This window comes from Xiphias gladius, chromosome 14 (genome assembly GCF_016859285.1).
Source record: "Xiphias gladius isolate SHS-SW01 ecotype Sanya breed wild chromosome 14, ASM1685928v1, whole genome shotgun sequence".
NCBI classification, from domain to species: Eukaryota; Metazoa; Chordata; class Actinopteri; order Istiophoriformes; family Xiphiidae; genus Xiphias; species Xiphias gladius.
In genome coordinates this window covers 13,104,216-13,131,218 of record NC_053413.1, presented here as the reverse complement: position 1 = coordinate 13,131,218, position 27,003 = coordinate 13,104,216, and the positions used below count along the sequence as shown (strand labels likewise).

Here is a 27,003-nt window from a genome sequence, read left to right as displayed (position 1 = left end):
GAACCACTGCTTTAGTGGTATGTAGCCATGCAGATAGTCTTGGGATGGTTTTGCCCAAGTTTGGAGATCTCCACCTTTGAGATTTCTTGATAAGAAACAACAATATCAATCTGCAGAAACCATGTTCCTGTTGCTCTTGATAATCCACAGACCTCTCAGTCAATGGTTTTCATTGACATTACTTTCAACTCAGCAAAAACTCCCAGTGTAAACTATTGATAGCATGTTCTGTGAATTATCCAAAGTAACACCAACAGTAATTCTGGAAAGATATTCCACTGTTCAATTTTTTAAATATAATTTCTTGTAATGCTGATGGCACCACAATCAAAATTCTATTCATTTATTGCATTGGGATGGGAACAGAAATCTCGGAGGTGGTTATTTCCCATTTGGTTATCTGTGTTCTTGTCTTTTGGTCTCTAATGAGTGCAAAGAGTAGAATAGTAAAAAAAAAGAATGGAGTTTTCCCTTCCTCCATTGGAATTACACTAGTTTTGCACAGAACACTGTGCTGGGTGAATGAGAACCAAACCAATATAACTTGCTAAAACTGAAAAGCCAAACAAAAAAATCTGTATGTTGGACCACTGTGTATTTCTCGATGACAACATCCCTGTCTCCCTCTCCTCAGGGAGGGAGCACTCAGTTTGTTGATGAGAGGAAAAGCAATGCAGTCATGCTACTGTTATAAAGTAGGTCACTTATCCCACGTCTCACTGCATGCCCCAAGCAGATGGGTGACAGTGGTAATTGGCATCGGGGACTATGGCACACTGCTGTGATGGCTCTCTCTCCTGAGATGCCGCATCTCTACTTTTCCCCCTGCTGTCTGTTGGAGTGTCTGCTAATGCTTGGCTGCCAAAGTTGAAAAGACCCCTCCACCCCACCCCTCCCTACGAGGAACACAAGTACATAAGGTCATTTTGTGTCACGATTTCAAAGATTCATCAAAACTTTTTCTGCAGAACTGGAGCTATGCCATTTTCATTTTACATTCTATCGTTTGCTAAACACAGCATTTGGCTTCATTTGCTGTGGGTTGGCTGGACTATGACAATTTTTGGACGCAAGACCTCAGCACAAAAAAGAAATGCATGGCAGTTTACACTAAACAAATAAATATATCCATAACAAAATACATTTAATTCCACCAAAATTATTATCAGTAAAATTATGATACTTTCGCTCCATCTGACCACAAAACAGCCATGCTTACTCTTCTGTGATGCTTTAAGCACAGTAATGCTTTAGGCTAAGTGCTAATATTTATGTTCTAACATGCTCACAATTACAATGCTAACATGCTCATGTTTAGCAGCTATAATGTTTACCATGTTCATCATCTTAGTTTAGCATGTTAGCATGCAGGTATTTGCTAATTAGCACTAAACACTAAGTAGTTGAAGCTGATGTGGTGATTAGCGCTATCATCTGATTTTATGATAGCGCTAATTGAATAGTCAGGAAAGTCCCCAAAAGTTGTTACAATTCATCCTGAGGGGAATATGAATATCTGTTCCAAATTTTATGGCAACTCACCCAACAGCTGTTGAGATAGTTCACTAAAAATGAAAAATGCCAGCCTCATTATGGCACAAGAGGAAAAGTCAGAAGACACAGTCACAAAAATCCGTAAGATTCATCCCCTGGGGACCATGAATGTCTTTACAAAAGTCCATGGTTATCCATTGAATAGCTGAGAGTCTGGACCAAAGTGGTGGGGTGGACAAACAGACTGACATTCCCTTCCCTAAAACTTCATTGATAATATTAAAAGTCATGATCATTACTAGCCAAGCTAGTGCTGCCATTAAATCCCTGTATTTGAAACTGATACATAGGGCTTCACCTAACTGAACCACCTAATCATCACAAATCAGGCTCTACAGCCATGGACCACGGCCAATTAGAAAATAATCATATAATTTAAATTGTCTGTCAGCTATCAGAATGGACCAAACTGGATCTCACAGTGTACATTAATTGCATCCAACTATCCACAGGAGTCAGTGTCCTCCCTCACTGTCTGTCAGTACAATATGTATTTCACTGTCTCAAGTGAAGGAAGATGGACACCTAGTGGTAGAAGCAGCAATTCTTTATTATAATTCACATAGACTGAAATAGGTCTAAATAATTGTTCTTGAGCTATGATCCGATTTATATCCTCAAGGTAAAAGTGACCACAGTGAGGTGAAATAATCACTTTGGTTTTCAAAGCTTTTATCTCTATATGAACTGTACATACATAACATCAAATGTATATTTATAGATTTTAGTCCAATTTTTTTTTATAGCATTCACTCTCTCCAAAAGCTCATCTGAGACTGTCCCTTTCACTTTTTTGCTGCAATGTCTTTCTATGCTTGCAATTCCTCAAATGCCAATGTTTTTATTTCCATGCTCTCAGAGGCCTGTGAGTGCTGCAGGAATAGTCTATTCCCCAAGAGCCACAGCTGCTGTTCTGCTGAGAGAGCTCATGAAGAATTTGTCAAAGTGAACCCTTATGACCGCTGAGGAAGATTTATGGGATCCGGTGTCACCCACCTGCTCCTTTTTCACCCCTACTCAAGCCCAAAGCCCACTCTTCACCTTGCACTGCCCCTCTCTACTTCTACTTGCCCCACCCCCCACCCCCCACACACACACAGACACAGACACCTATTAGTTCTTCCCTTTCTGTGCTACTGCTTCTCATCTATCCGTCGTTCTCCACATCTTCTCACTGCTTGTTAGAGGTTACAGAAATAGTACGCTTGATGACTCACTACAACCAAGTCTTTTCAGACACCAGGTGCTGTCAACAATCATTTGTACCTATGGAAGAAAAAAAAAAAAAACCCAAAAATGTCATGAATTCATATCATCTTGAGAGTCCTGTGAAAAAAGTGTATCTATTCAGACATGAAGTACTTCCCTAATGTTTAAGAGAAGCAGCAGCCATTTGATGTAACAGCTGTTGTTCAGAGACACAGGCAGACAGTACACCAAGTCTTAAACTATATAAGATGATCTGTACATACAAAATGAGCATTATACCGTATAACATGTTAGCTTCATACAGATCTGTATGCTTATGCTACAGTCCAAGGCCAAAAAGTGCCTACCCCTCTGCCTCAGAAGAAACATCAAGAGACATTTGATGTTAGTAACTGCATTCAATATTTATAAAGGATTATATACATGAAGAATTTAAGTTTGCCCAGATAAATTCTGAATAAAATGCATTTTGTTACAGGTCTAAAAGTCAAATATGAAAGCTACAAAGTGAGTCACAAAGTGACATCTGTGAGTTGTTTTTTGTTTTTGTTGCTGGTGTTTGTTTGTTTGTTTGGTGGTCAGAAAAAATAAGTGAACCCTGCGTTCATGTATATGAATGCAGGGTTGTTGTCTTAAAATATGGTCAGATCTTACAATTATACAGTACAGCTTTCAAACACTCACAGTGTAGGTTAGAGGAAGTATGTAAAACTCTCTGCTATTGACATCAACAAAAGCTAATTGGAGCCAGGAGTTATCAGACCTGGATTCCAGTCAGTGAAACCAGATTGGAGGTGTGGGTTAGAGCTACTTTGACTTATAAAAAACATCCAGACGTTTGGGTTTGCTGTTCAGAAGAAGCATCTGCTGATGTGAACTGTGCCTCACAAAAAGGAGATGTCAGAAGACTTATGATCAAGAATTCTTGATTTGCATAATGTTGGAAAGGGTTACAAAATTAATTGTCCTTTTCAGTTCTTTAAAATAAACTTATTTTTAGTTGCAACTCATGTATGGTCTACCCCGTTTGTCCAGCCTTGGGTCGGTTTGTGACAGAACCAACAATAAAACAGGTGAAATTTGTGCAACAAACCTCTACTCATTTCCTCAGGTTTAACAGTTGACAGTCAAACCTGTCAAGGTCAAAAGTCAAGGGCCAGGTCCTATGTGAATAATTGTCAAAAGCAGTATCACCAATTAAAAAATAAAAGGCACAATAAAACGTGGAAGCTTATGCTTTGCTTGGATCAACCTAACAACATGTAAGGAAGTGTTAAAACAAGACATTATAGTTAATTTTGCTCATAATGATCTGGGGCCTGTACTATGACGCAAGTTCAACACACCCAGGATATCTTTTTGTTATCCGGCTTCACTACGCCTAACAACCACAATCATGCTAAGTGTTCACACAACGGTGGTTATCAATTCGGTAAGTCAACCCAGGTTTTTCCCGAGTGCATTCACATAAAAGGGGTGGTGGTTGCAGCATATGACCAATCACAAACATGAACAAGTCTACTGGCAGCGGGCGGGAAGAGCAATCTATAATATTAGACAAATACGAAGAACTTAAACACATAATCCAGGCTAAAACCAACAGTTGCAGATGCAAAATGCAGAAAGGACAGATGGTAAAGACTGTGTAAATGCGTTAGTTAACGAGCTTACAATATCACTGCCCCACCATTAGGGCAGATGTACATCTGACTATAATTACATTTGTGTGTTCCATCAAATTAATGGGTTTGATGTATTCTTATGGCGTGTATGAGAATTTTAGCCTTATTCTTTTCAGCTGCAACCTCGGCAGGGTCAAACGGTCTTGGGAGCAAATAAAAAATAATGTAAAACATAATTCAAAGCGGTAAGTAGGCTTACTTTCAGAACTTGTAAGTACATCATATACAAGGATTTAGTGCTTCAATCAGTCTCTGTTGTAGGATGATATCGGTATACAAAAGCATATTGAAATAGCTTTGACATTGCTTGCAACCAACAGGAAAAATATTAAATGAAGAAGACAGGAGGGGGCCCTCCTAGGAGTACACTCCTGCTGAGGAGCTTCCCCACGTATAAAAAAATTGTCAGGGAAAGCCAAAGGGGTTTGCTGGTCTTTGAACACTCTTGCCCTGCTAAGAGACCCTCTCACAATCCGCACTCCGAGCTCCATGGGATCTTCTATGAATGATGATGTCATTTTCCAAGAGAACTGATTGGTCAGTAGGCAGTTTTTTGTATGTGTTGATCTGCTGCGGAGCAGGTTATGTGTGTAGCATAAGTTACCATGGCGATCTACCCCAGTAAGAAGTGAACCACAGTCGCAACCCTGAAAACCCAGGGTTAAACCTGAAGTTATCTCGCTAACCACAAATCCAGCTTTGTAGTACAGGCCTCAGAACTATTTATGTGTTGACTGACCGTGAGATACACCATGCAGTTCATGACCAAGCCTAACTTAAAGAGTGGACTGAATGCCAGCATCTCGCTGAAACTAATAAGGGTTTGTTAGAGCCCATTTTTTGTTGATGAATAGACAAGGGTGCAGCACCCCCTAGACACCTTATCAGTAGCTACCTTACATGAAAAGCCTAAGAATAAATAAGGCTGCCACACATCTCTTGGTGGCCAGTTACTGATCCAGGTGGAAGATGCGTAACAGTTTTCAACCATGAGAGGACCCTAGAAATAATTGAATACAGATGAATTACAAGTGATTTGTTTTGTTACTTTGAAACGTTGAGGTTTTTTTTAAAGCCCTTTTTTGAGTTGAGCTTTATAGCCTACATCATTATTCCTTGTCATCTCCTGGAACTTGCTCCTATAGGGTTAGTAGTTTTATTACTGCTCCATTGCTCAAACTCCTTTTCCACCCTGTAGTCTTCAAACCCGACGCTAACTCAAGTGACATCCCCTGAGGACATTAATCAGATTTAATGCAACTCCCTCTGGAGCCACAATGACTTAATAAAACTTTCTGACATATGTAGCAATACTACCCAAGACCTATAAGCAGACTTTGATGTGTACAATTGGTAGATTTCCCCTTTAAGTCAGTTGACATTAGACTCTCTAATACATCCTTACTGACAGTATGTGAAATAGTGAAAAACACTATAAACATGATTTTAAAGAGTGATGCTTTACTGAATTTGTTTCAACAAACCAACATTTTACACACTCTTGCCTGTCTGTAGTGCATTAATTACACCTTAAAGGTGCTATATGTCAGTTTTTCCTATCGTTACATAGTCAACGTTAGCATTAACATCTGTTTACTTACCAAAAGCTTCGCCATCGTTGCGTTTGCAAGAAGAGGTTAGAATACGCCCTCTGGACAGCGCTTCTTCTTCATCCTCTCATGCTGAAGTGAGGACTGGACGCTACAGTGACTATCTATCGCAAAGTGGTATTACAAGAAGGGATGGGCCGGGGCTAGATGGTTAGCATGCTAACTTCAGTAGAAGAAAAAAAGTGATAGAAATAGAAGCAATACAAGAGTTAACACTGGCGTAGCTTTCCACCACTGGAGACAGCTCTTGGCGAGTAATGGAATGAAGTTTGATGCTGAACGTTGGCTGTGTAGCGATAGGACAAACTTACATAAAGCCCCTTTAACACAAAAGCTTTGTCTTGGCACTAGATGTATCTTGTTCCAGTAACTTCCTCTAACTGAAATAGGTAACTGAAATTGGCTGAAACAAAAGCTTAGCTCCTCATTACAGCCTGAAGTTATTCAGATACATACAATACAATCACTCTGAGACAGCCTCAGCCATATAAATTACCAGATTAAGGCACATAAAAAACATGTAGGAAAATAAACAATTCTATTGCATAAATATACATCGTTTTCCTAATTACTTCATTTTCCTGTATTTCTAACAATTCCAGATAAAAGTACCTCACTGAAACTCTGTAGTGAACCAAGCCTTTGCTCAGTATCCTTATAATTCACATTTTATCAATACATACAGTATGTTCTTAAAAGAAAATCTATATTCTTGTTAGCAATGGGATTTTCAAAGAGTTATTTTTGCCCTTTTTAGGTTTAAGTGCAGCAGTTTAGACCTTTTAGGTGCAAAGCTGGTACAGTTTGTACGGTGGTTAAGTTCCACTGAGGTCATATGGTCACACAGGTGCCTCAGACGTGGTAGAGCGGCACAACTCTGCTGATGTTCTGCCTACAAATGGGACATCGGCGCTGTGGAAGGGCCTGGTAGCAGCTGTGGCAACAGCACACGTGCCCACAGTCCAGGAGAATACAGTTACGTGGCCGACAGAGGCAAATCACACATGCATTCTCTATTTGATCCTCGACTACCTCTTGAAGGGCCTCAGGGCCCGCTACAGCAGCACGCGCTCTTGGGGCTTCAGCCTGCAGTCTCTCAAATTCCCTTCTCTCCTGCTCCCGCTCCCACCGATCTTTTAGGTGGTAGTAGTAGCGTCGACCGACCCAGAGGAGGACCACTGCCCCGGCCAAAGCGGAGGCAATGGCTAGCGCCTTCCACCAAACAACCACATTCTCTTGATCTCGTCGCAGGGTGTCAAAGTCCATGATGCTCAAGAAGTACTGTGCACTATTAGAAGGGGGTCGAAGATTCAGGGTGCCATCTGTGTCCAGTATCAACTCACCTACACCTGTGAGAGTTGCACCCACCTGGGAAAAGATGGAAATATTTGCGCAATGTATCATTAAGACAAATATTGTCCTAGTGGTTAGCAAAAAAAATCTTTCTTAATTGACTATGAATTCATTACTGACTTATAGAAGTTAACAATGTTAGTATTTTATCTAACAACTGACTTTGAGCATTTCCTCAGTCTCCAGTTGCCCTTTAAGCTTCTCCCCACTGAGGTATTGTCCTACGATGTCACCCAAGCCATAGTTAACCTGGTGAAACTTCTCGTGGGTAATCTCCATATGCACTCCCGAGGCCTGCAGAGGGCACAGGACTTTGACTGCGGTCTCATCTGATCCCACTAACACAAAGGGCACTGCATTCACTCTTTGGTGCATGACTCGCTCACTGTCTGTCCTGCAGCAGGTAGAGGGAGGAACAATGGGTCTTTTTAGTCAACACAAATGATAGAGACTAAAGATCAAATGAACTGGAATTCTGGGGATGCCTGATTGCATCATGTAGTATACATAAGTCTCAGTAAATTAAGTGATATCTTTTTAATAATCTGAGACTGGGCTAACAGAAACCCTGCATTACAATCTGGGTCGTGGAATCTGAAAGCTGTTAGCAATTACAATAATAAAGTTGTGTGGATATGAAAATGATCTAGAATTATTTAAAAAAAAAGTGATCATGAGAGTCATCATTGGATCATAATTCTGCACTGTTTTGATATAGTGCTCACCAAGTGCTTGAAAGGCCATTCCACACCAGCCTGTGTTCTCTCAACATAAATTTCTGCAATACTCCAACAGATTCTTTTTGGAAGTTACTCGTAAGAGGCTCGCCTACTGGTTGGACAGCACCTACATATACAAGCATACACACATATAAGAGAATAAAATTAGAATATATACACATCTTTAAGTGGGCAAAAATGGATCAAATCTTGTCTGTATCAGAAACAGTGGAACCCCGATTACCTTCAATGACAGCATACTGTAGACACGCTCCTGGAGTTACTTTCAAAATGTCTTTGAGTTTCCCATCTATGGTGAAATGTGGAGCATCCTGACAACACAAGACACACACTGTTTGTGTATGCAATATACATACTGTAGTAGACAGGTTTCTGTCACACAAAATTCATCAATTTTCTTTTTTTTTTTAACTTTTCTCCAGTTTTTGCATTTTTCCTTTGACTTTTTGCATAGTCTACTTCTTCAGTCCTCTAAAAATAAAAATGAAAAATACTCTATGCACTTTGTGATGAGCAGCTGCAAGTAAACACTGCTTCAGCCAAAAGTCCAAGTTGGAAACAACTGGCCTAGAAGATTTGCCTCCTGTGTAAGCACATTTCAGAAACAATGGCAGAGAAGCAAAGAAAAGTATAAATTTGCAAAATACAAAGTTATCTAAAATTCTGTTGTACATAGGATCCACAACTAACATCAAGTTTATCTACTGTTGACCGGCTCTTCCTGTACAGATAGTAGCAAATGCCTGAGAGGGCAAGGCTGGTCCCAAGACACACTGCCTCTGTAATCCTCACAGGAAATCCATCCATTGCTTCTGGGTCTCCTGTCACTGCCTTAGGAGCAGACCTGCACAAACACATGACATGCAAGAACGTCAATAAACTGTCACAGTTTGCAGTGGGTGTGGAATTAAGTATTGACTGATCTGAGGTAAGTGTGGAGCAAGTAATACAGTATATTGTGATACAGCCTCTTGCAATATATTGATTCAGTGCCATAAACTCTGCATTACCCTCTTTTGCAATAATGAGGAACAGAAGTATCCTTCGTTTGATTTTTGATAACAAAAACGTGCATGTTGCTGTGCTTAATGCACTGACGTGAGTTCATAATGCTTCCATCTGGTCATTATCAACCCAATTTAAATTCAGTAAAACAACACATTTAAAACAGTCCATTTTCATTATTTTCATTTCAATTTAATTGAGATTATTTTCTTTAAAATCACGGCGAGCTAATGTTAGCTGCTAGCCAGCTAACGTTGCTGGGACAGCCCGGCAGTGACCTCTAAACGTTTTTTTTTTTTTAAACCTAACGTTAGCTAACCATATGAGCAACAGTAATTAATGTATAACGGTATAAATATCTTAATGAGCAGGTGCAAGTACGGTGAATAATACATATATTTTTTTACCTGTCAGAGAAAAGAAATGTCTCCACTTGACATATTCAGTTGCATGGTGTTGTCAATGTCACGTGATGTAGGTGAGGAAAACGTTGCGTCACGTGCCGAAGTCGGCGCATGCCACATGCGGACTCTCTCCACGTCGCCTGCAAGCCGCCGAGATGGCAGGAGGTGTGCGGAGAAAGTCTCCCGGTTCCCCGTCCCCTCTGTGGGGGAAGCTTCACTCCCTGTGGCAGGACAAACATTTGGTCCTGTTCAAGACGGAATACACGCTACTGGTCATTTCTGTCTTGTGGTTCCTGGAGATCGGGATCAATGTGTGGGTCATACAAAAAGTAGCATGTAAGTAGCTGCGCGGCTAGTTAGCATGCTACGGTGTTTTGTCGTTTTTCTGAACGTAGCTGAACGCTAAATGGCTAGCGTTAGCAAACACTAACTTAACGTGCCACCTGTCAAAGGGAATTTACTGTCCTTGCATGGCCACATACAATCGTCTGATCCATCCCAGTGATAAATGGCATTCATTGTTTTCAGCAACTGCAGGTTACGATTTGATTTTTAAAGACAGTAAACTTCTAGAGGCATGTTAATAACTGCTCACTGATAACGTAATCCAAATATTTAAGCATTAGTTTGCCATCTATATCTCTGTTTATTTTGACAAGTCCACCTCCTTGTTTAATAAACGCTGCAACAATAATTATCACTAACTAATTAATTATCAGTGAACCTTTCTATTCCGCTTTTAATTAATCAAATTATTGTTTATTCTATCAAGTGACAGAAAATAGTGAAAAAAAGACCATCACAATTTTCCAAAGCCCATGTGAGGTCTTTATTTTTCTTGGTTTTTTCCTACCCACAGTCCAAAACCCAAAGCTATTCAATTTACAATAATATAAAACAAAGAAAACTAGCAAATATTCACAGCTGAGAAGCAGGAGCCAGTTAATGTTTGACATTTTTTGCATGATAACTCAAGATTGTCAGCAATTACATTTCTGTTGACTTGAGTAAACAATTAATCGATTAACCTTTTCGGCAATAGAGTGCATGCTTGTGCATTGTCTTGCTGAAACAGTTAGTGCTATAACAGTAGATTGACGCACCGAAGCAAATGCTGGTGATGAATAATTTTTATAATTTATTTAGTAGATACCTAACATTGCTGGGTTAAAGCTTCACAAATGCAAAAAGTTGCTTTTTTTACAAGCTTCACATCAAAATGTGAGAGTTTGGGGTTTTTGGTTGATAAATAATCAATTATAGGACACCGCTTTTGGTCCAGAGAAGTTGTGGTTGGCTTTTGTCATAGTTTTAAAAAAGCGTAGACAAAGGTATTGAAATTATAATAGTGATCATTTAATAATTTGGTAATCTTCCTAATCAATCATGATCACTAATTTATTTCCTTGCAGACACTGAGATAGACTGGAAAGCTTACATGGATGAAGTGGAGGGCGTCATCAATGGCACCTACGACTACACCCAGCTTAAAGGAGACACAGGCCCCTTGGTGTAAGTTTCAAAGGTCAACAGTGCTGTGGGTCTCTCCTTCCAGTTCGTTAGATGTAATTTTGGGTGAAGGACTCTGGGATAAATTAGCACCTTGTTGTTGCAGGTACCCTGCTGGTTTTGTCTACGTCTTCACAGCTCTATACTACATCACCAGCCACGGGTTGAACATCCGTCTGGGCCAGTACATTTTTGCTGGTTTCTACCTCATCACGCTGCTGCTCGTTTTCAGGATATACTACCGCACTAAGAAGGTCAGTCTGTGGTTGTGTTACAGAAGCCTTGATTTATCATAAAACAATTTGATGTTTTGCCGCAATACACCACTAAGTTGAAGTATTTTGTTATTCATGCTCATGTAGCTTTGTGTGGCTTTGTGTGAGACTGCACTCTTTATCTCTGTACTCTTTATGATAATATTGTGTCCGTTCTCATTAATTTTTCCAGGTTCCTCCTTATGTGTTCTTCTTTGTGTGTTGTGGCTCCTATCGGATCCACTCCATCTTTGTGCTGCGTCTCTTCAATGACCCAGTGGCCATGATGCTGCTGTTTGCAGCTGTCAACCTCTTCATGGATGGATACTGGACCCTGGGCTGTGGCCTCTACAGGCAAGTGTGGACTCCTTAATGCAGCTTCTAATGTAATGTCTCCTCTGTTAATCGAGAGAAATATGTGTACAGATGTCACCTGTTTCTTCGCAATCTTTATACAGTATAATTGTGAATTTTTGCAATGCGTTGATGAAATTTATGAAATTACAACTCAATCTTCCTCTCTTTCTGACAGTTTAGCAGTGTCTGTGAAAATGAATGTGCTTCTTTTTGCCCCTGGGCTACTTTTCCTCCTCCTGTCTGAGTTTGGTCTAATCAGGACAATCCCGAAACTTTGTCTGTGCGCGGGCATACAGGTAAATATTCCCTATAACAAAAAAATTAAGCACCATTTTGCTAGCACACATAAATATATTTCATTGTTTAATGTTACCAACATCATTTTCTAAATTAATCTGTCTTGATATCACAGCTTTTGCTGGGCCTCCCTTTCCTCCTGGAGAATCCCATTGGTTATGTGAGCCGGGCTTTTGATCTTGGCCGTCAGTTCATGTTCAAGTGGACGGTCAACTGGCGCTTCCTGCCAGAATGGCTCTTCTTGAATCGCTACTTTCACTTACTCCTGCTGGCTGCCCACCTGCTCACCCTGCTGCTCTTTGCTTTCCGCCGGTGGAGAAGGTGATGCAGACTTTCACTGTGCCAAAATCTCTGTTGGCATCATAGTTAGAGATGAGCTGGAATGAATCAGGGTTAAAATTATGCCAGTTTAGTTCCTTCGACACTACAGGAGTTGGCTTAGTCAGTATTTGATGCCATGTACCCTGATACAGGGTTTCCAGATATTTAGAAGAAGTGTGATGGTTGTATGTATATGTATAATCAGCTAAAGCTTCCTGTTTATGTATTGACAGCGGTGTTTTGGTTGCAACCGTATTGACTCCTAAACAGCATGTCATTATGACTGCAGACAATGCAACAGGCTATCACGAAGAGATGCAAACAGATCTCAGCAATATATAACTCCATAGTGGATGTGACATTTATTTAAACAGGTTATCAAAGTTATCAAAGAAAGCAGAAAAATTGATTTATACTGTATCTGCATTTTAACCGTCCACTCAGCAAGTTAAGTGTTTAATCAAAAATAGATTCCAGACACATTTATACTTGTCATTAATAGCAGGTTTAACAAATAAGACTTCCTACAATTAAGGATGGTGTTAACATGTGCTACATTGTTTACGTTTTAGTCATTAAGGTGGAATTAATAAAACTTTTTTTGTGAAAACCCCCTGCCTTCTTTCTGTCTTCTCAGACCAGGAGAAAGCATCTTCGAACTCCTCAAGGAGCCTGGCAAGAGGAAAATCCCTCCTCAGGAGAAAACTGTGGATCATATCCTTCTGTTCCATTTGAATATATTCCTATCTGTAGAATATTGTTCCTTAAAGGATACAATAGGATTATCAGCAACACATTACTAGCTGTCAAACATGTGTGCATGATATTGTTCCGAGCATAAATGAGTGATATTCCTGCTATTCACTGGCTTTCATGTCAGACCTTAACAGACAAGCACAGATAGCTCTGATTCTGTTCACCTCTAACTTCATTGGCATGTGCTTCAGTCGTTCGTTGCACTACCAGTTCTACGTCTGGTACTTCCACACGCTGCCTTACCTGCTTTGGAGTGGAGGAGTCAAGAAGATGGCCCACCTGCTCAGGTAAGAGGAAAGCTAAACACAAAAGCACAAGTTCCACTTACGACAAGTTTTAAACAGTCACCAAACACTCAATTCACATGTTAATGCTATAATGTTTTATCCTTGCGTCCAGGGTCTTGATCCTGGGTCTGATCGAGCTCTCGTGGAACACCTACCCCTCCACTAACAGCAGCTCAGGCGCCCTCCACGTCTGCCACCTCATCATCCTTCTGTGTCTGTGGCTGGCTCCGCCCCTGCCTTCAGCCCCAGCAGAAACACAACAACATACACCTGTCAAGGACAAACGCCAGTGAGCAACAGCCTGATCGGACCGGACGTCGTATTCAGTCTAATCAGCTGCTAAACAGCCTCCATCCTCCAATTCCTCTTTTTGATCCTCACAACACTGGTGCAGAGGGAGGTCACTGGGGTAGACTGTTTATACGTGAATAAAAGGAGCCATTTGATGCTTCTCATCTCAGCTCACTGCTAAAAGTGAAGGAAGCGAACATGTGGGTGCAGTCTGCAGACAGATACCTACATAATGAAATGGGATGTAGTCGTTCCTTGCAGTTGCAGAGATGAAAAGAGGAAGAAAATATGGATTCTCAGGTTTCATTTTCAGATTCATTATAGGAGGAGTGGAGTAAAGTGCTAGGAGGAAATTGCGAATGTTATTCTGCGTGGAAAGAATTTATTAGATAGGCTATATTTCTACTTATTATGTTACAACTACAGTCTGCTTATAATTCATCTGGCCTAATTATTACTTCTTGTCTGATATTCTGATGTTATCCAAAGTCTTGTCAGTTGTATTAAGAAGGCTTTATATTAACTTAGTGCAAAGCTTTAAATTAGTTGCAAATCAGGCATAGGCTTCTGCGTGTCAGTATTCTCCAGTACAAGGCCAAAACTCTCTTCCAGTAGTTATACAAGTTTACACAAATTTGTAAAACTAAACAATACACAATCACAGCTATTTCTTTGTCGGATTTGTTACATAATCGATTCATCCTTTGTTGTGGCTGGCTCTCTACATTCATCGGCCCATAAGCAGGTTGAATGTGGAAAATATGCAGTAGACTGAAACAGCAAAATTGTAACATTTTATATTAAAAAGAGATGCCACTAAACCTTGATACGAATTGTTTCTTCTTTCTGAACGTGGTTTTGTTACACATTACAACAAACAGGGAGATTCCAGCATGTTTTTTTTTATTTTCCCAACAATAAGTTAATTATTTAAAGTAATCTTTCATTAGTTTATCAAATAATCATCCCAATAATCAAAATCAATCCCATCTGACACTGACTGATTGTGATTATACATTTGGCAAAGTAATAACATTGTACTAACAGGAAGCTAAAACGTAGACTACAAAAAGCCCATTCAGGTAGTCAAGGCATTCTTGTGATTGCATAAAGCATATTTATGACAAAAGGCCACTTGGTCGATGTCATGTAAAGGGTAGTCTTGTCACATTATTATAAATTCTTACATCAGTAAATTCTTACATCATGTGCAACTTAATATTAGAATGAACTTGGCACTGGGTTATCGTATTAGTTGACCCTGCAGATAAAATACAGGAATTACTTTTCCATGTAAAGGCATTGCTTCTTTAGAGTCACAGTCATAGGTAACAGGTCGAGTATGCAAATCAACAGATCTGGCTCAGTTTCCTCAGCGATGATTGTCTCACATGTTATTGGGGTTATAACACAGCATGTTTAGTTTGATGTTCTCGTCCCAGTGGCGCAGCAGCAGGAACAGCTGTCTGGCAGCTCCCTTCAGCCCTGCCAGGTCCACTCCCTCGGGCAGCTCCTGACAGCGCAGCCAGAAGTCTGCTTTTGCTGCCACCAGCTCCCACTCCATGAAGTAGCCAGCACAGCGATGCTCGAGCCAGGCTAAAGCCACAGCTGTGGCCCAACTCGAGCCCTCCAGGTCCTCTTGAGCCAACTGGCAGCCCCCCTGGGGGTCAGCTGGTTCTACTGAAGAGCCCTCGCAGACATCTGTCTCTGATCCGCGACCACTATCCGCCTGGCCGTGGCTCTGGCTCTGGGAGAGGCCAACAGATAGCTCCAGGGAGCCCTCCTCGGAGCTGGGGAGGTCAGGGGGTGAGGTGACAGGGTCTCGATCAGACAGGTGTCTTCGGCGAAGCCTTGGCTCCAGCATCAGGGGAGTGTCATCTGGAGTGTGGTGGAAAGGAGGTGCAGATGGTTTGGCGAGGAGGCAGGAAGAAGGAGAAAAGGTAACATGGTGACTAGAGGGAGCACCTGGAGGCTTGGCAGAGGTGGATAAAGAAGGAGCACTGGGAGATATGCAACGGAAAGGTGGGCTGAGGCTGCGGCGGTGGAGGCTGTAGGGTGAAGCCCTTTTTAGGCGGTCCAGGGGGATCTGGACACACTCGGAGTAGATCTCCGTCAGAAGAAAAGCACCTGATGCCAACTGCAAACGCACCTAATTGGACACCATATAGACTTGAATTAATAAATGTGTTTGTAAGCTTGTGCGTAGAGGAGTGCATATATTGTCTTGGTTTGCACAGCTCACCAGGGGCAGGTAGTCTGGGGCTTCAGTTTCAGGTTGTTTCTCAGTCTCTGCAGACAAACAGTGGGACTTAAGAGGAATCTGCTTTCCTGATGAAATAGAGGACCTGAGTCTGCCCAGTGGGAACCTGGAATATATAAAAAGAGGTGGGTTTTTTTTTTTTGCGTTTGAATATATCTATACATTTTGATGTAGACAAAATATACACCCATCTTAGAACAGAACTTAAAGTCTGAAGTAACTTGAGCACAAACAATACTACTTAGGGGGTGTGGCACTATAGTTGTAGGCCTTCAAAGAGACCAAAACATCTGTGCCATAATTGCAGGTGCACCACTCAAAAAACTGCTAAAATAAATACATGTCAAGCAGAACAGTCTATAAAATCTATAAATAGTCAATTTCTGCTAAGCATTAACATTTTTTGTTGATCCCCTTCATAGTTTAATGAAAAATTCACAAGTAATGTTTCACTACAATTATAATTTAATGTGAAAGTTTTCCTTACCTGGTGCCAAAGAAGCTCTCCATTGATTTGCTCTCTATAGATCGCTGTGAACGAGTGCACGAGGTGCCTGCTATTGCTGGGACTGTAGCAGAGTAGGCACTACCCCCCACACCTGAGACAGCAGCATGGAATAAAACTTTAAACAGTATTGTTCCATCAGTACAGTTATAAAGTGATGTTTCCTGACCAGGTTTAAAGGCTCAGTTCACCCAAATTACAAAAAAAGAAAACAAAAACAAAATATTTTTGTCACAGATCATTCAGTTTTCAGTAGAACTACTTTCTAATGAAGACACAATTCCTTTTAAAAATGTCTTACAGTGTGTTTTGAGGATTATTTAGAGAAAATGTGAATGTTTTTGGAAAGAAATATTGCTATTGAAGTTTTTTAAAAGTAATTTTTCAATGCTGTGAGCACCACAAACCAAATTCTCCACCCCAGTACACCTCCACTGTATTGTGGTGGAGGCAGAATTCTTTGAGTCTGCTCTCTCCAAACCTGGGTAAATAAATCAAACCTATCAGTATGGCTGGACACCACTAGAGGTAAGGGAGAAAATATGTTCGGTTTTTTTGTAATTTGGATGAATTGATCCTTTAAGAACTACTTCAGGGGATACTGATGTGTCAGGGGAGAGTAGTTCTTTTTTCCTTCCATTCAGACTCACTTTGAGTTTTGAACTGGCTTTCTGGTCAGACGCCTCTAACCTTGGGACTACACTGACACTAGAGCGTTTTAACTGAGCGAGTTGACAGCAATACTTACTAGAGTCCCAGGATGTTAGGCTACAGGGTGAGGCAGGAGTGTCATTTCTGTCTGAGAGATACAAAGATTGTTGATGACCTACAGTCTTGGCAACAGAAATGGGTGGTGATATCATTCAGTCTTTATACCTGTGGAGTTCCAGGTGTCCTCGATATCTTCGCTGTCTTTACTGGAGCGCCTTCTGCCCAAACCTACAGAATAGGCCCTCTGCCTGCGACTACCTGACTGGGAACTCCACCTGTACCCGAAATGCATCCCTACACACACACACACACACACACACACACACACACACAAAGAGCAAAGAACACACTAAAATGTGTTATTCAAATGGTAACCTGATCGACATACGTTTACCCACGCCTTATATGAAATCAAATCTGTGTATTTTCCCTATATTTTTAACAGATAGTAAGATCAGGCATTGCAAACTAGCTTAGACTTTGAATGCTATGATATATTTGGTGCTGGTATGTACTTGTCCCCATAAAAATAAATATTAAAGGTGCACTCCAGAGATCTAGCACACACTCTCATTAAGTTGGGGGACTCACAAGAGACAGATTTAAAAAAAAAAAAAAAAAATGTCAAAAGATAAGAATCACTGGCTGACACATCTTGACTGATCTTTCAAATTCCACTTTCCGACTTCGTAAAACAGGCTTTCAGTGAAAAATCTGAAGCCTCAAGATCAACCTCAGATAACCCTAACTGCATCATCAGGGTCATTTTGTCATAAAGCACCATTCAGAGCAACAAAGGACATCAGACATCTATTTTTAAAGACTGGACATTACTCCTCATGACAAGTAAATTAAACCTCGTGTAAAATTGCTGGAGTGCCCCTCCAAAATATATACAATATTTGCTCATTTTCTGTCTGTGTGTGTTAGTTGGTGGCATACCTGTGTTTTGGACGTCCATGCTGTCTGGAAAGCCGTTGTTGGGGCTGCTATCAGTGGTAGTGAAGGCTGTGTACATGCAGATGATGTTACAGTGCTTACTGGTCTGGATAGCCTTCATACGGTATCGCTTAGCGGAACCTAAGGAACCATCAAGTACAACAACACAGAAAGAGTAAGACACAGACAGCATTTATAATAGTTAGGAGATAGCTGTACATCAGTCAGTAAGAGAAATCATCAGTAAAACCTCACCATGTCCGATGTCATTCTCCTTCTCCGCCATTTTCTCAAAGTCTCTTATAACTGAGCGAGCGGTTAGTTGGTGAATGATCTCCTCCCATGGTTCCCCTCCTCTTCCTTCTTCCCCTCCTCCTCCTCCACATCCCTCAGCCCCTGGTGCCTCCTGGCCCTCAGGGGTCCAGAGGTGTCCCAGGTCAACAGTGACCTCCCAAGACACGGGCCTGCCACTCAGAAGGCCATGAATGAGTGAGCGGCACTGACCAGGAGGGGGGTCCTCCTGGGGAACAGCAGTGAAAAGGTACTCTGGGTCTGTGAAACTGTCCCAGTCCAGGGGGGAGGCGGGGAACAGGAGACCATCTGAGGGTCAGAATGAGAAAGTGAGGGACAGAAATTTGATGGAGGGAAAATAGGAAGCCTAGTCCAGGTTTTCTTAGTAGTATCTTACTGGAGTCAGTGAGGCTTCTGCAGGACAGTGTTCCCTGTGATGGGGGCTTCGTCTCCCCATCACTTTCGTCCAGCCTCCCTCCCAGCGTTTGGTCAAAGGAGACCCTCTCCAGAGCCCTCCTCAGGCGATGCATCTCCAGCTCACCCTGGGGGGACGAGAAACTCCGTGCTGCCATGGTTGAACGGGCCAGTGCTTTTTGTCTCCTACGAGACTCATCGCCTCCATCCAGGCGCCCACTCTGGTTGTATGAATGGGAAAATCGAGCAGGTGCAAAAAGCAGGTCAGACTTCTATTTTATTTTTCTCGGCAGCAACATATGCCTAAAATTAAAAGAGTTATCTGTTTGTAATGTATCTATTTGGGATATTTTGTGATTTCCAGGGCTAAAAAACTCCTACAATGTACATCTGTGGTGTGCCTACAGTACTTTGCCTCAATCTGGCTCAAGTACTACATCAGGTAGGGATGGTGGGGGTGTCTTTTCATGACAGATAAGTTGCATGACTGCAGAGAAGTGCTTTAGGGTGAATCTATTACAATAAATCTTACCTTTTTTGCTCCATTATCAGGGGTTTCAGCTGAGAGGTTTTGTTGCCATGCAGAGTCTGCCCAGCGAGACAAGGATGATCTCTGTTCTGGAGGGGGCATCTTTTCAAGGCCTTGGGGTAGAGACCCTGTATCCAGCACTGGACCAGAGGAGTGAGCGTCAAGCAGAAATGCCCCGCCTGCTGAGTCAGATTTGGACGAGGCGTGTATGTGTGAGTGGGACTGTGTCTGTCGACTCCGCTCACTACTGAGGGAGCAGCAAGTGAGGACATACTGCTCCTGGATATAAGAGCTTTCCTGGATCCTCCTCCTCACGTCACTGGACCAGTCTAGCTCAACACCTAGAGTGGACCAAAGCAAGCTGTTAACCACTATGGCAGAAAGTGTCCAGTAGGCAAATGCAGGCTCCACTGATGAGTGACTGACCTGGGCTGATGCCAGGGTCTGTGTCTCTGGCACAGGAGAACTCAGAGGAGATTTCTCTGGATATCTCCCTCAGTGCCTCCTCCAAGTCAGTGCCGTCTGCGCATGTAACCGCAGGCATTAGTTCGGAGGCAGGAGGAGGTGAAAGCTCATCATTTGATTGGCCAAAAACAGAGCCCGTGGAGTCACGATGCACACCTTTATAGCCCCGTCCATGAGACTATAAAATAAGACAGTTAAATTAGAAATCATGTTTCCGATGCAGACGCACACGGACATACTTTTTTTAAAAATGTAATGATGTATACCTCTGTCTTTTTTGCTTTGAAATTTGTCATATCGTACAGAGTGCAATATCCAATGAGGCGATTGCCAGGGTAGAGTGGAGGGATTTCATTGGGTGAAAGAAGAGCCTCCATGTTTTCTGGCAGGTACCAGTCAATCCGTACGTCAGTCAGTACAGGTTCAAAGGCCTTTTTCAGGGACTTGATTAACTGAGGAGGGAGATTGGTCACAATATTTTTCAACTGAACACTTTACAATGTTTTTGGAATGACTAGTGGCCAATGGTGGAAAAATTATTCAGATTCTTTAATTAAGTAAAAGTACCAATTCATTAATGTAAAAATACTCCATTGCTATTAAATCAAAAGTAAAAGAACTCATTCTGCCGGGAAATGGCTCAAGTGACTCATATATGTTGTTTTATATTAAATACTTTGTTAATACTGATTCATCATTGTGTACTTAAAGTAGTATTTTAATGCTGTAGCTGATCAAGGTAAACCTAGTTTTAACTACTTTATATACAGTTACATTTTAGTCCAGTAACTCCCAACTAAGGGATTCGCCCACTACAAAAGGTCCCAAGATAAATATGAGGGGTTGTGAGATAATTAATGGGCTATGAAAGAAGAATAAATAAAGAAAAAATAAAAGTTTTTTCATACAGATTTATATTTATTTTTAAAAACCTTTTATCTAATCTTTGATTTAATTTCAATATATATAATGGATAATTTTACTTCTGCTTAGTCACTTTTCACCACTGCTAATGCCATGTGATATGATGAAAGGCAAATGTAGAATACCAAAGCTTAATGTTTTTAGTTCTCAAAATAAGATTATGGCTGTAATCATTCTGCAATTTGTATTTTCTCCAATAGGTAGCAGTGTTGCAGTGCTGCTGACCTTGGGCTGGAGTCTCTCCTCATCATCCAAGAACTCTGTAGTCCCTCCTGTTAGTTTGGCAACGCCCTGCAGGAGTCTCTTGCAGGCTCGAAGACCCAGGCCCAAACCAAAGCATCTGCAGAGGTGATATAATATATACTTTAAATTTTAATCACATCCCCTGTGCCTGCATTCTACATGTCTTTCTTTCACTTACTGTCTGAACAAATCAAATACCAGCCTCCTGCAAGGACTCAAGCTTACATAACTACCTATTTGTGGAACCCCTAATGGCATACAGAGGCTTCCATGCGTCTCAGGAAAGAGAGAATTCGGAGACGTCAGAGGGATCACAAGCCATTTGGCTACTTGAGACTTTGAAAAGAGCAACGGACAGAATAATTGAAAATGCTGAGATCTTGAGTGCTGTCTCTAAAAACAGCAGGTCTGTCTCGATGGCACTACATAAATAAGAGGACAGAAACCCAAAATGATATCAAACCAAGAGAATAAACAGCTTTTCTGGATGTAGACTGCAGTTAGACTGCAACCTAATTAACATCAATTGTAATTAGATGTATTACATGAGAATAAAGAAACAACAAATATTTACATAGTTTGCGGAAGGACAGCCAAAATACAGTGGAGAAAGTCAGTTCAACAGGAGAATACTAATGAGGGATAAATGGAGTTATCGTGCATTGCTGAAGGGCCTGGGGAAAACCGGAGGAGCGTGACTCTTACTGCAGAGGAGAGCACTTAACGGGATTACTGGGCGGGGCTGAAAAATACCTCAGCCCTTTCTTTTCTTTCTTTCACAGTGCTCTGCTCTCAGTTCTTCGAGATCGCTGTTTGCTCGTATGCCCTGTCTTTCCATCTGTTTCTCTCTTCTTCCCTTCCCTCCCCCACATTATGTCTCCATCATATTTATCACCTCATTCTGCCCGCACTCACTATACTCCATTCCTCTCTGCTTCCTTGTCAGCCTCAATGATTTAATGTCCTATCACATGCCAGCGCTGGAATAAATCCTTGTTAACTAGCTGTTTGAAGCAATATCCATTTTGTCTGTTGATGACATCCACCAGATAGCTGTCCCTGCTGTTCTTCATACATGATTTCCGTGGGTTAAATACAGTATCTAATAGACAGTTTATTTTTGGGGCTCCGTACCTGCCAGCGCATGTGTTTCTGCGCACCAACTCCAGCACTTTGGCTACATTGCTAATGGATCCATCTGTAATGATAAAGACCTGGCGAGGATATGAGCGCTGCATGGGCTGTTGGTACACCCAGGACAGCGCCCCCAGGAGGTTGGTGCCTCGCATGTCAGCTCTCATCCTCTGGATGTACTCATATGCCTGCATTAGAGTGACCTGTATGCATGCAGAAAAAGAAAAGTAGAGATCTGCATTAAAGTTTGGAGAAGCAAGCATCTGAAAAGAACACCTGTCCAACTGCATGACGTTGGCCTGTGCAAACATCACCTATATTGTCACTGTTTAATATCAGATGCCCCAATTACCCCGTGGGTGTAGCAAAGACTTGAATCAGTGCTTCTCTAATATAGAGAGAGCAAACATACAAACATTAGCACCTGCCTTAAAACTGCCTCAAATCACACTGTGGACAAACATGCCTGACAGGAGAGAAGATTGAAGGACACCTCCTGCCTTAGTGAAAATGCATGAAAGGTCACCATATGGTGAGGAGTATGTGCAAAGACTGTTTGTCCTTGCAGCCCCTGGTCTGGATAAAACCTGATACTCTGCTACTAAGGCAACCCAAGGAACTGACCTATTGCCTGATTAGAGATGTGACAAAATAGAACACATAGTCCTAAACGGTTGAAAAAAAAAATCTGCTTTCAGGAGACATAATCCAAATGCTCCATGTATTTTATTTTACTGGAAGTAATTCACATGTAATAAAGATTATCGTAATTACATAATGTAAGATTTCTTTCACTGAAAATCCTATAAACAAGACATAGTCAGATTTTTATCCATTCTGAGCAAGGCCATTGTATAACACTAACGTCGGTGCAGAGCTTGCTGGAGGTGAACAGAGGCTTGATGGTGGTACCGAAGCCAACAATGTTGAGCCTGGTGCCAGAGGGGAGACTCTTCAATGCCACCACCATGGCTTCCTGTGGAAACAAGAAGGGATAGACAGGATGGAGCCAAATCTACGTGCCTAAACTGAATTCTGGTTCATTTGTATGTTTTTGTTTTGACTGCAGCTTACCTTAACACGATGGATGTTGGTGCCACTCATACTGCCGCTGCGATCTACAAGGAACAGTAGCTCTCTGGTGGCTTTGTGCAGCTCCAGAGGTTCACACAGCAAGTCAGGACAGAAGTTGAGCATCAGGACGGGGCTGCTCAGAATGTCCTTGTGGTACCGCTTCCTGACAAACTCCAGCTACAAGTGGAACATGCATGTCGGCTTTCAGCACATTTTTAGTTAACAGAATCGAGACAGATGTATATAAAGGCAAGAAATCTGAAAAGCAAATAGAGGTAGAGTCCAGCAACCTTCCTCTCAGATTCTGAATCTTTGCGGGTGCAGCGAATGAAATCACGGCGTGAACAGATCTGCTGTTCATACTGGCTGAAGGAGAGTCTGCCTGTCTCTAAGATGACCAGTGGGCTGTGAGGTTCTGTGAAAGTGTTTGAGGATAAAAGTTTCATTGAAAAATAAACAGAAACTGAGACAAAGAGAAAATACAGACATTTTAGGGACATTCTGCCATTGCTCACCACTGAGATGCAGAATGATCTCTATGTGTCTGTCATATGGATGCTCCTGGGCCAAGGTGATGTAGGTGGCAGAGGCACTTTTGGCACTTGGGTCTGCATCTGCTCTCAGAGCATGAGTGGGGCTCTCCAGTCCTGCAAATCGGTTTAGGAAGAAATATTGAAAAGCAAATAAATGTTTTCATACGTTTTAATAGGTTTTTGATCAGTAATCATCACTTTTTTCATTTATGAAATGTACTTATACCAGTCATCCATATTATATAGTGATTTGAGTGTGCTCTTTCCATTTCTACAGCACACACACCAATGGAGGTGATTAATTCCTCCTTCAATCTCCTTTGGATTTTTTGTTCTGGCTGCATTTGGATTCAAGCCCTCTCTGTACACAGATTAATATTATTTTGTAATGACATTGCCCACTACTCTAATATTTCACAACAGCTGAGTCAAGAGCCACTGAATCAAACTTATTTGAGAGGACAGGCAGTACCGGCCAGCAGGCAGGCCCCTCTGACAAGCAGCTGGAAGTTGAGTTCGTAAGGTGCCAGGTTGGCAGCTGGACTGGTGAAGATGGCATGGGCACACTGCTGCTCAGAGTCTAGGACCCGGTCTTGTTTTCCTGAGGTGGCACCGAAACAGCTGGTTGCTCTAAGGAGGACAGCAACGTAGATTATTTAGTCAAACAATATACAGCAATAAGTCTATATTACATCTAATATATTGAAATGGAGAGTGTTGGGTAAAATAGTGTTGCCACATTTAGTTGTGCCATAAATACCCAGTTTCTTCTAATTTCCCTCCATTTTCACTCTTGCTTGGAGTCATCTGGCCAGTGACAACTGGAGTAAGTAATGAGGGGTAGATGATGCGGATTGCTCCATTTTCCAACGTGGGGAGTTCGAGTGTGGTGCTTATGATAATGGACACTATAGCCATGGGGCCAATGACTCCTGTGCCCACAATGAAGGTGGTTCTTTCAAGGTCTTCATCCAGAATGAGATGCCCTAAAAATACACAGCAGTTACTGACATAATAAAACAATTTAAACAGAGGGACAAGTAAATAAGCTTTGTTTTGAAATCAAAATAATTAAAGGCTGCAAAATCTGTGTGGTGTCAGCTGTATTAGAGAAATTTATTCCACGTACGTGACACCACTGTTTTCAATAAAATACTATGTACTTCAAGTTGATTTATGTTTGTTCTAGGTGAACACCATTTCAACATTGGGCAGGCAGCCAAATCTATTTGCCTCCCTTGTCTGTCCTTTCTCTACTCAGTGAGGCTAATACGGGAGAGAGGAGAGACCTACTGTAGCTATATTTGTGTTCATGCAGAGACTAGATCATTACAGCAGGAGACAGTTCAACCAGTGGTTGAAATGATTTGTGGTTCTACTACATTATTGTACAATTTTTTTCCTACAAGCAAAATACAGTAAAAATCGCACCACCTTTGATTTTCTGAGCTCAAAGCTATGTGTTTCCTTTGTTATGGCCATTTCATAAGCATTTAGATTACAGTGCATTCACTGTAATCTTGTTCGGATATTCCTCATCAGATCTGGGTTTTGTCTGGAGAACATAGAACCAATGACTAATGTCTGCTAGCAGATGAAGTAGGATGATTACTGCTCTATAACTGTAAGACCTATTTATTAGTAGGTTGCTCGAGGAAAATGGGTAGCCCTGAAAGCATGGGTAAAGCGAATGCTCAATGTGAAGGCATATCTAATATCTTAATTGTTGAAGCTTATGAAATCATATCAGAAAGCTATAGGAGCAACACATTATAAGACTTTACTTCCTTCACTGCATTTCTCCATCCTCCCTCCTCACCGTTGGTGCATTGAATGTCGTGGCTGGAGCTCCCATAGCAGCCCCACTCCCTGCTGTTCCCGCAGTGGGCCTCAAGACTAGATCCAGAGCAGCAGTCCAAACAGCAGTCCTTCAGCTTCCCTCGACTCTGTATCTGGACCCCCACCAGTCGGCCTGCAATCACAGCCTCAAAGCCCACCACGACCTCCTTTTCCCCGAGAGGGTAAACAAACACACCTACATGACCGAAATTGTTAAACAAACAAAACAATGATGTCAGACTTTTGCTTCAGTTTAGCATATTTCAAAACACAATAGATGATAAACGTCGCCTTTGCCACCTTCCCAGATTTCTGGCTTTGTTGAACGTTTTTATTGTAGTAGCTTTGGACGAAATCATCTGCCAAATGAATTAAATATAATGGCTTAGACACCAGCATAGAAGTTTTGAAAAACCTTTTCGAAGTGCTGGTCTATTCCATTTGGTAGTTATTAATCTTTTTTAGTTCTATTCAAATCACTGATGAATTTTCCTTGCTATTTATCTTGTTTGAGCTCAACAAATTAATGTTTTTTTTCCAACTCTCATGTCTTATTATACCTATGATATACCTACTCATCACCTTTGTCATTTCTTCAAAACAAAGAAAAAAGTCCTATTCAGGAAGACTGTTCAAGCTGTCGGGTACCCCAGTTCCCTAAAAGTGTACATTGAACTCTGAATCTTTCCTTTACATTGTTTACACAACCTAAGTCTAATGCAACCTTTGTTACTGTAGTCCCCTCTGAAGTTTAAATTATTTGTGGTGTTCCTCAGTGGTCAGTCCTTATCCCTCCACCATTTTCAATTTACAGCATATTTTACCACTTAGTCACATCATTTTTTACCAGTGCCGTTTGTTTCTGCTATGCCAACCACACCCAGTTGTACCTCCTAGTAAAGCCACTAAGAAGTGTCTTATACTAAATCCAGTAATAAGAAATAAATCAAAGTTCAATCTAGTTCCACCAAACTTTCACTAGCCCCTCTGCTGACAAACATGGCAGCCTGTCAGATAACACTGAGCTGGCAGCTAGAAATACTGGGGTGTTATGTGATGCTAATTGCTATTTTGAGGATTAATTAAACTAGGCTATCTTGTTATTTTTCTTCCAACTCAAAATATTCTGATAAATGTCTTAATTTTTCTGATTTGATGTCACTTTGAGTCAAAATACAGTTGCTGGGATTATTACTTCTTCCAAGAGGATATCATCCCACTACTCACCTTCTACAGACTCTATGTCAGCATTGGCATAAGTAAGGTGTGAGGTGATGCCCAGGGAGCAGCCGTTGGCACAGGACTTGATGCAGGAGGCCTTGAGTAGCAATGGCTGCCATGTAGAGCGGTTTCTCAGTCCCACCATCTTTTCAGGGTACCGACAAGCCTCTACTTTGCCGGCTGCATGAGAACACAGGTACATAGACCAGTGAAATGGCCTGAGCAGAGAGGAAGAGGAATATGTGAGTGTGCATTTAAATTCTGTCATTTTCCATTCAGTGCGCAATCACAA

General features: G+C 41.5%; 3 protein-coding genes across 3 annotated transcripts; 1 reads left to right on the top strand and 2 right to left on the bottom strand.

Moving 5' to 3' along the window:
* Window positions 1-5,886: 5,886 nt before the first annotated feature.
* mul1a (mitochondrial E3 ubiquitin protein ligase 1a) lies at window positions 5,887-9,689 on the bottom strand. The gene is made up of 6 exons (XM_040143977.1): window positions 9,561-9,689; window positions 8,839-8,992; window positions 8,372-8,459; window positions 8,134-8,254; window positions 7,571-7,802; window positions 5,887-7,423 (listed from the first exon to the last, which is right to left on the bottom strand). Exons 2-6 carry the CDS (start codon window positions 8,953-8,955, stop codon window positions 6,908-6,910), a joined length of 1,074 nt encoding a protein of 357 aa, XP_039999911.1. The 5' UTR covers window positions 8,956-8,992; window positions 9,561-9,689; the 3' UTR covers window positions 5,887-6,907.
* alg3 (ALG3 alpha-1,3- mannosyltransferase) lies at window positions 8,983-14,456 on the top strand. Its single transcript, XM_040143976.1, has 10 exons — window positions 8,983-9,076; window positions 9,632-9,893; window positions 10,970-11,069; window positions 11,173-11,320; window positions 11,514-11,674; window positions 11,853-11,973; window positions 12,090-12,295; window positions 12,933-13,009; window positions 13,194-13,338; window positions 13,451-14,456. The coding sequence occupies exons 2-10, from the start codon at window positions 9,713-9,715 to the stop codon at window positions 13,629-13,631; spliced, it is 1,320 nt and encodes a 439-aa protein (XP_039999910.1). The 5' UTR covers window positions 8,983-9,076; window positions 9,632-9,712; the 3' UTR covers window positions 13,632-14,456.
* Window positions 14,457-14,909: 453 nt separating this feature from the next.
* Window positions 14,910-26,856, bottom strand: vwa5b2 (von Willebrand factor A domain containing 5B2). The gene is made up of 21 exons (XM_040143975.1): window positions 26,718-26,856; window positions 25,471-25,686; window positions 24,412-24,637; window positions 24,124-24,281; window positions 23,634-23,765; window positions 23,409-23,533; window positions 23,119-23,295; window positions 22,910-23,020; window positions 22,045-22,247; window positions 20,893-21,007; window positions 20,010-20,195; window positions 19,705-19,921; window positions 19,282-19,619; window positions 18,733-18,970; window positions 18,300-18,644; window positions 18,048-18,185; window positions 17,271-17,399; window positions 17,143-17,193; window positions 16,377-16,488; window positions 15,872-15,995; window positions 14,910-15,778 (listed from the first exon to the last, which is right to left on the bottom strand). Exons 1-21 carry the CDS (start codon window positions 26,854-26,856, stop codon window positions 15,017-15,019), a joined length of 4,242 nt encoding a protein of 1,413 aa, XP_039999909.1. The 3' UTR covers window positions 14,910-15,016.
* Between the last annotated feature and the right edge of the window lie 147 nt (window positions 26,857-27,003).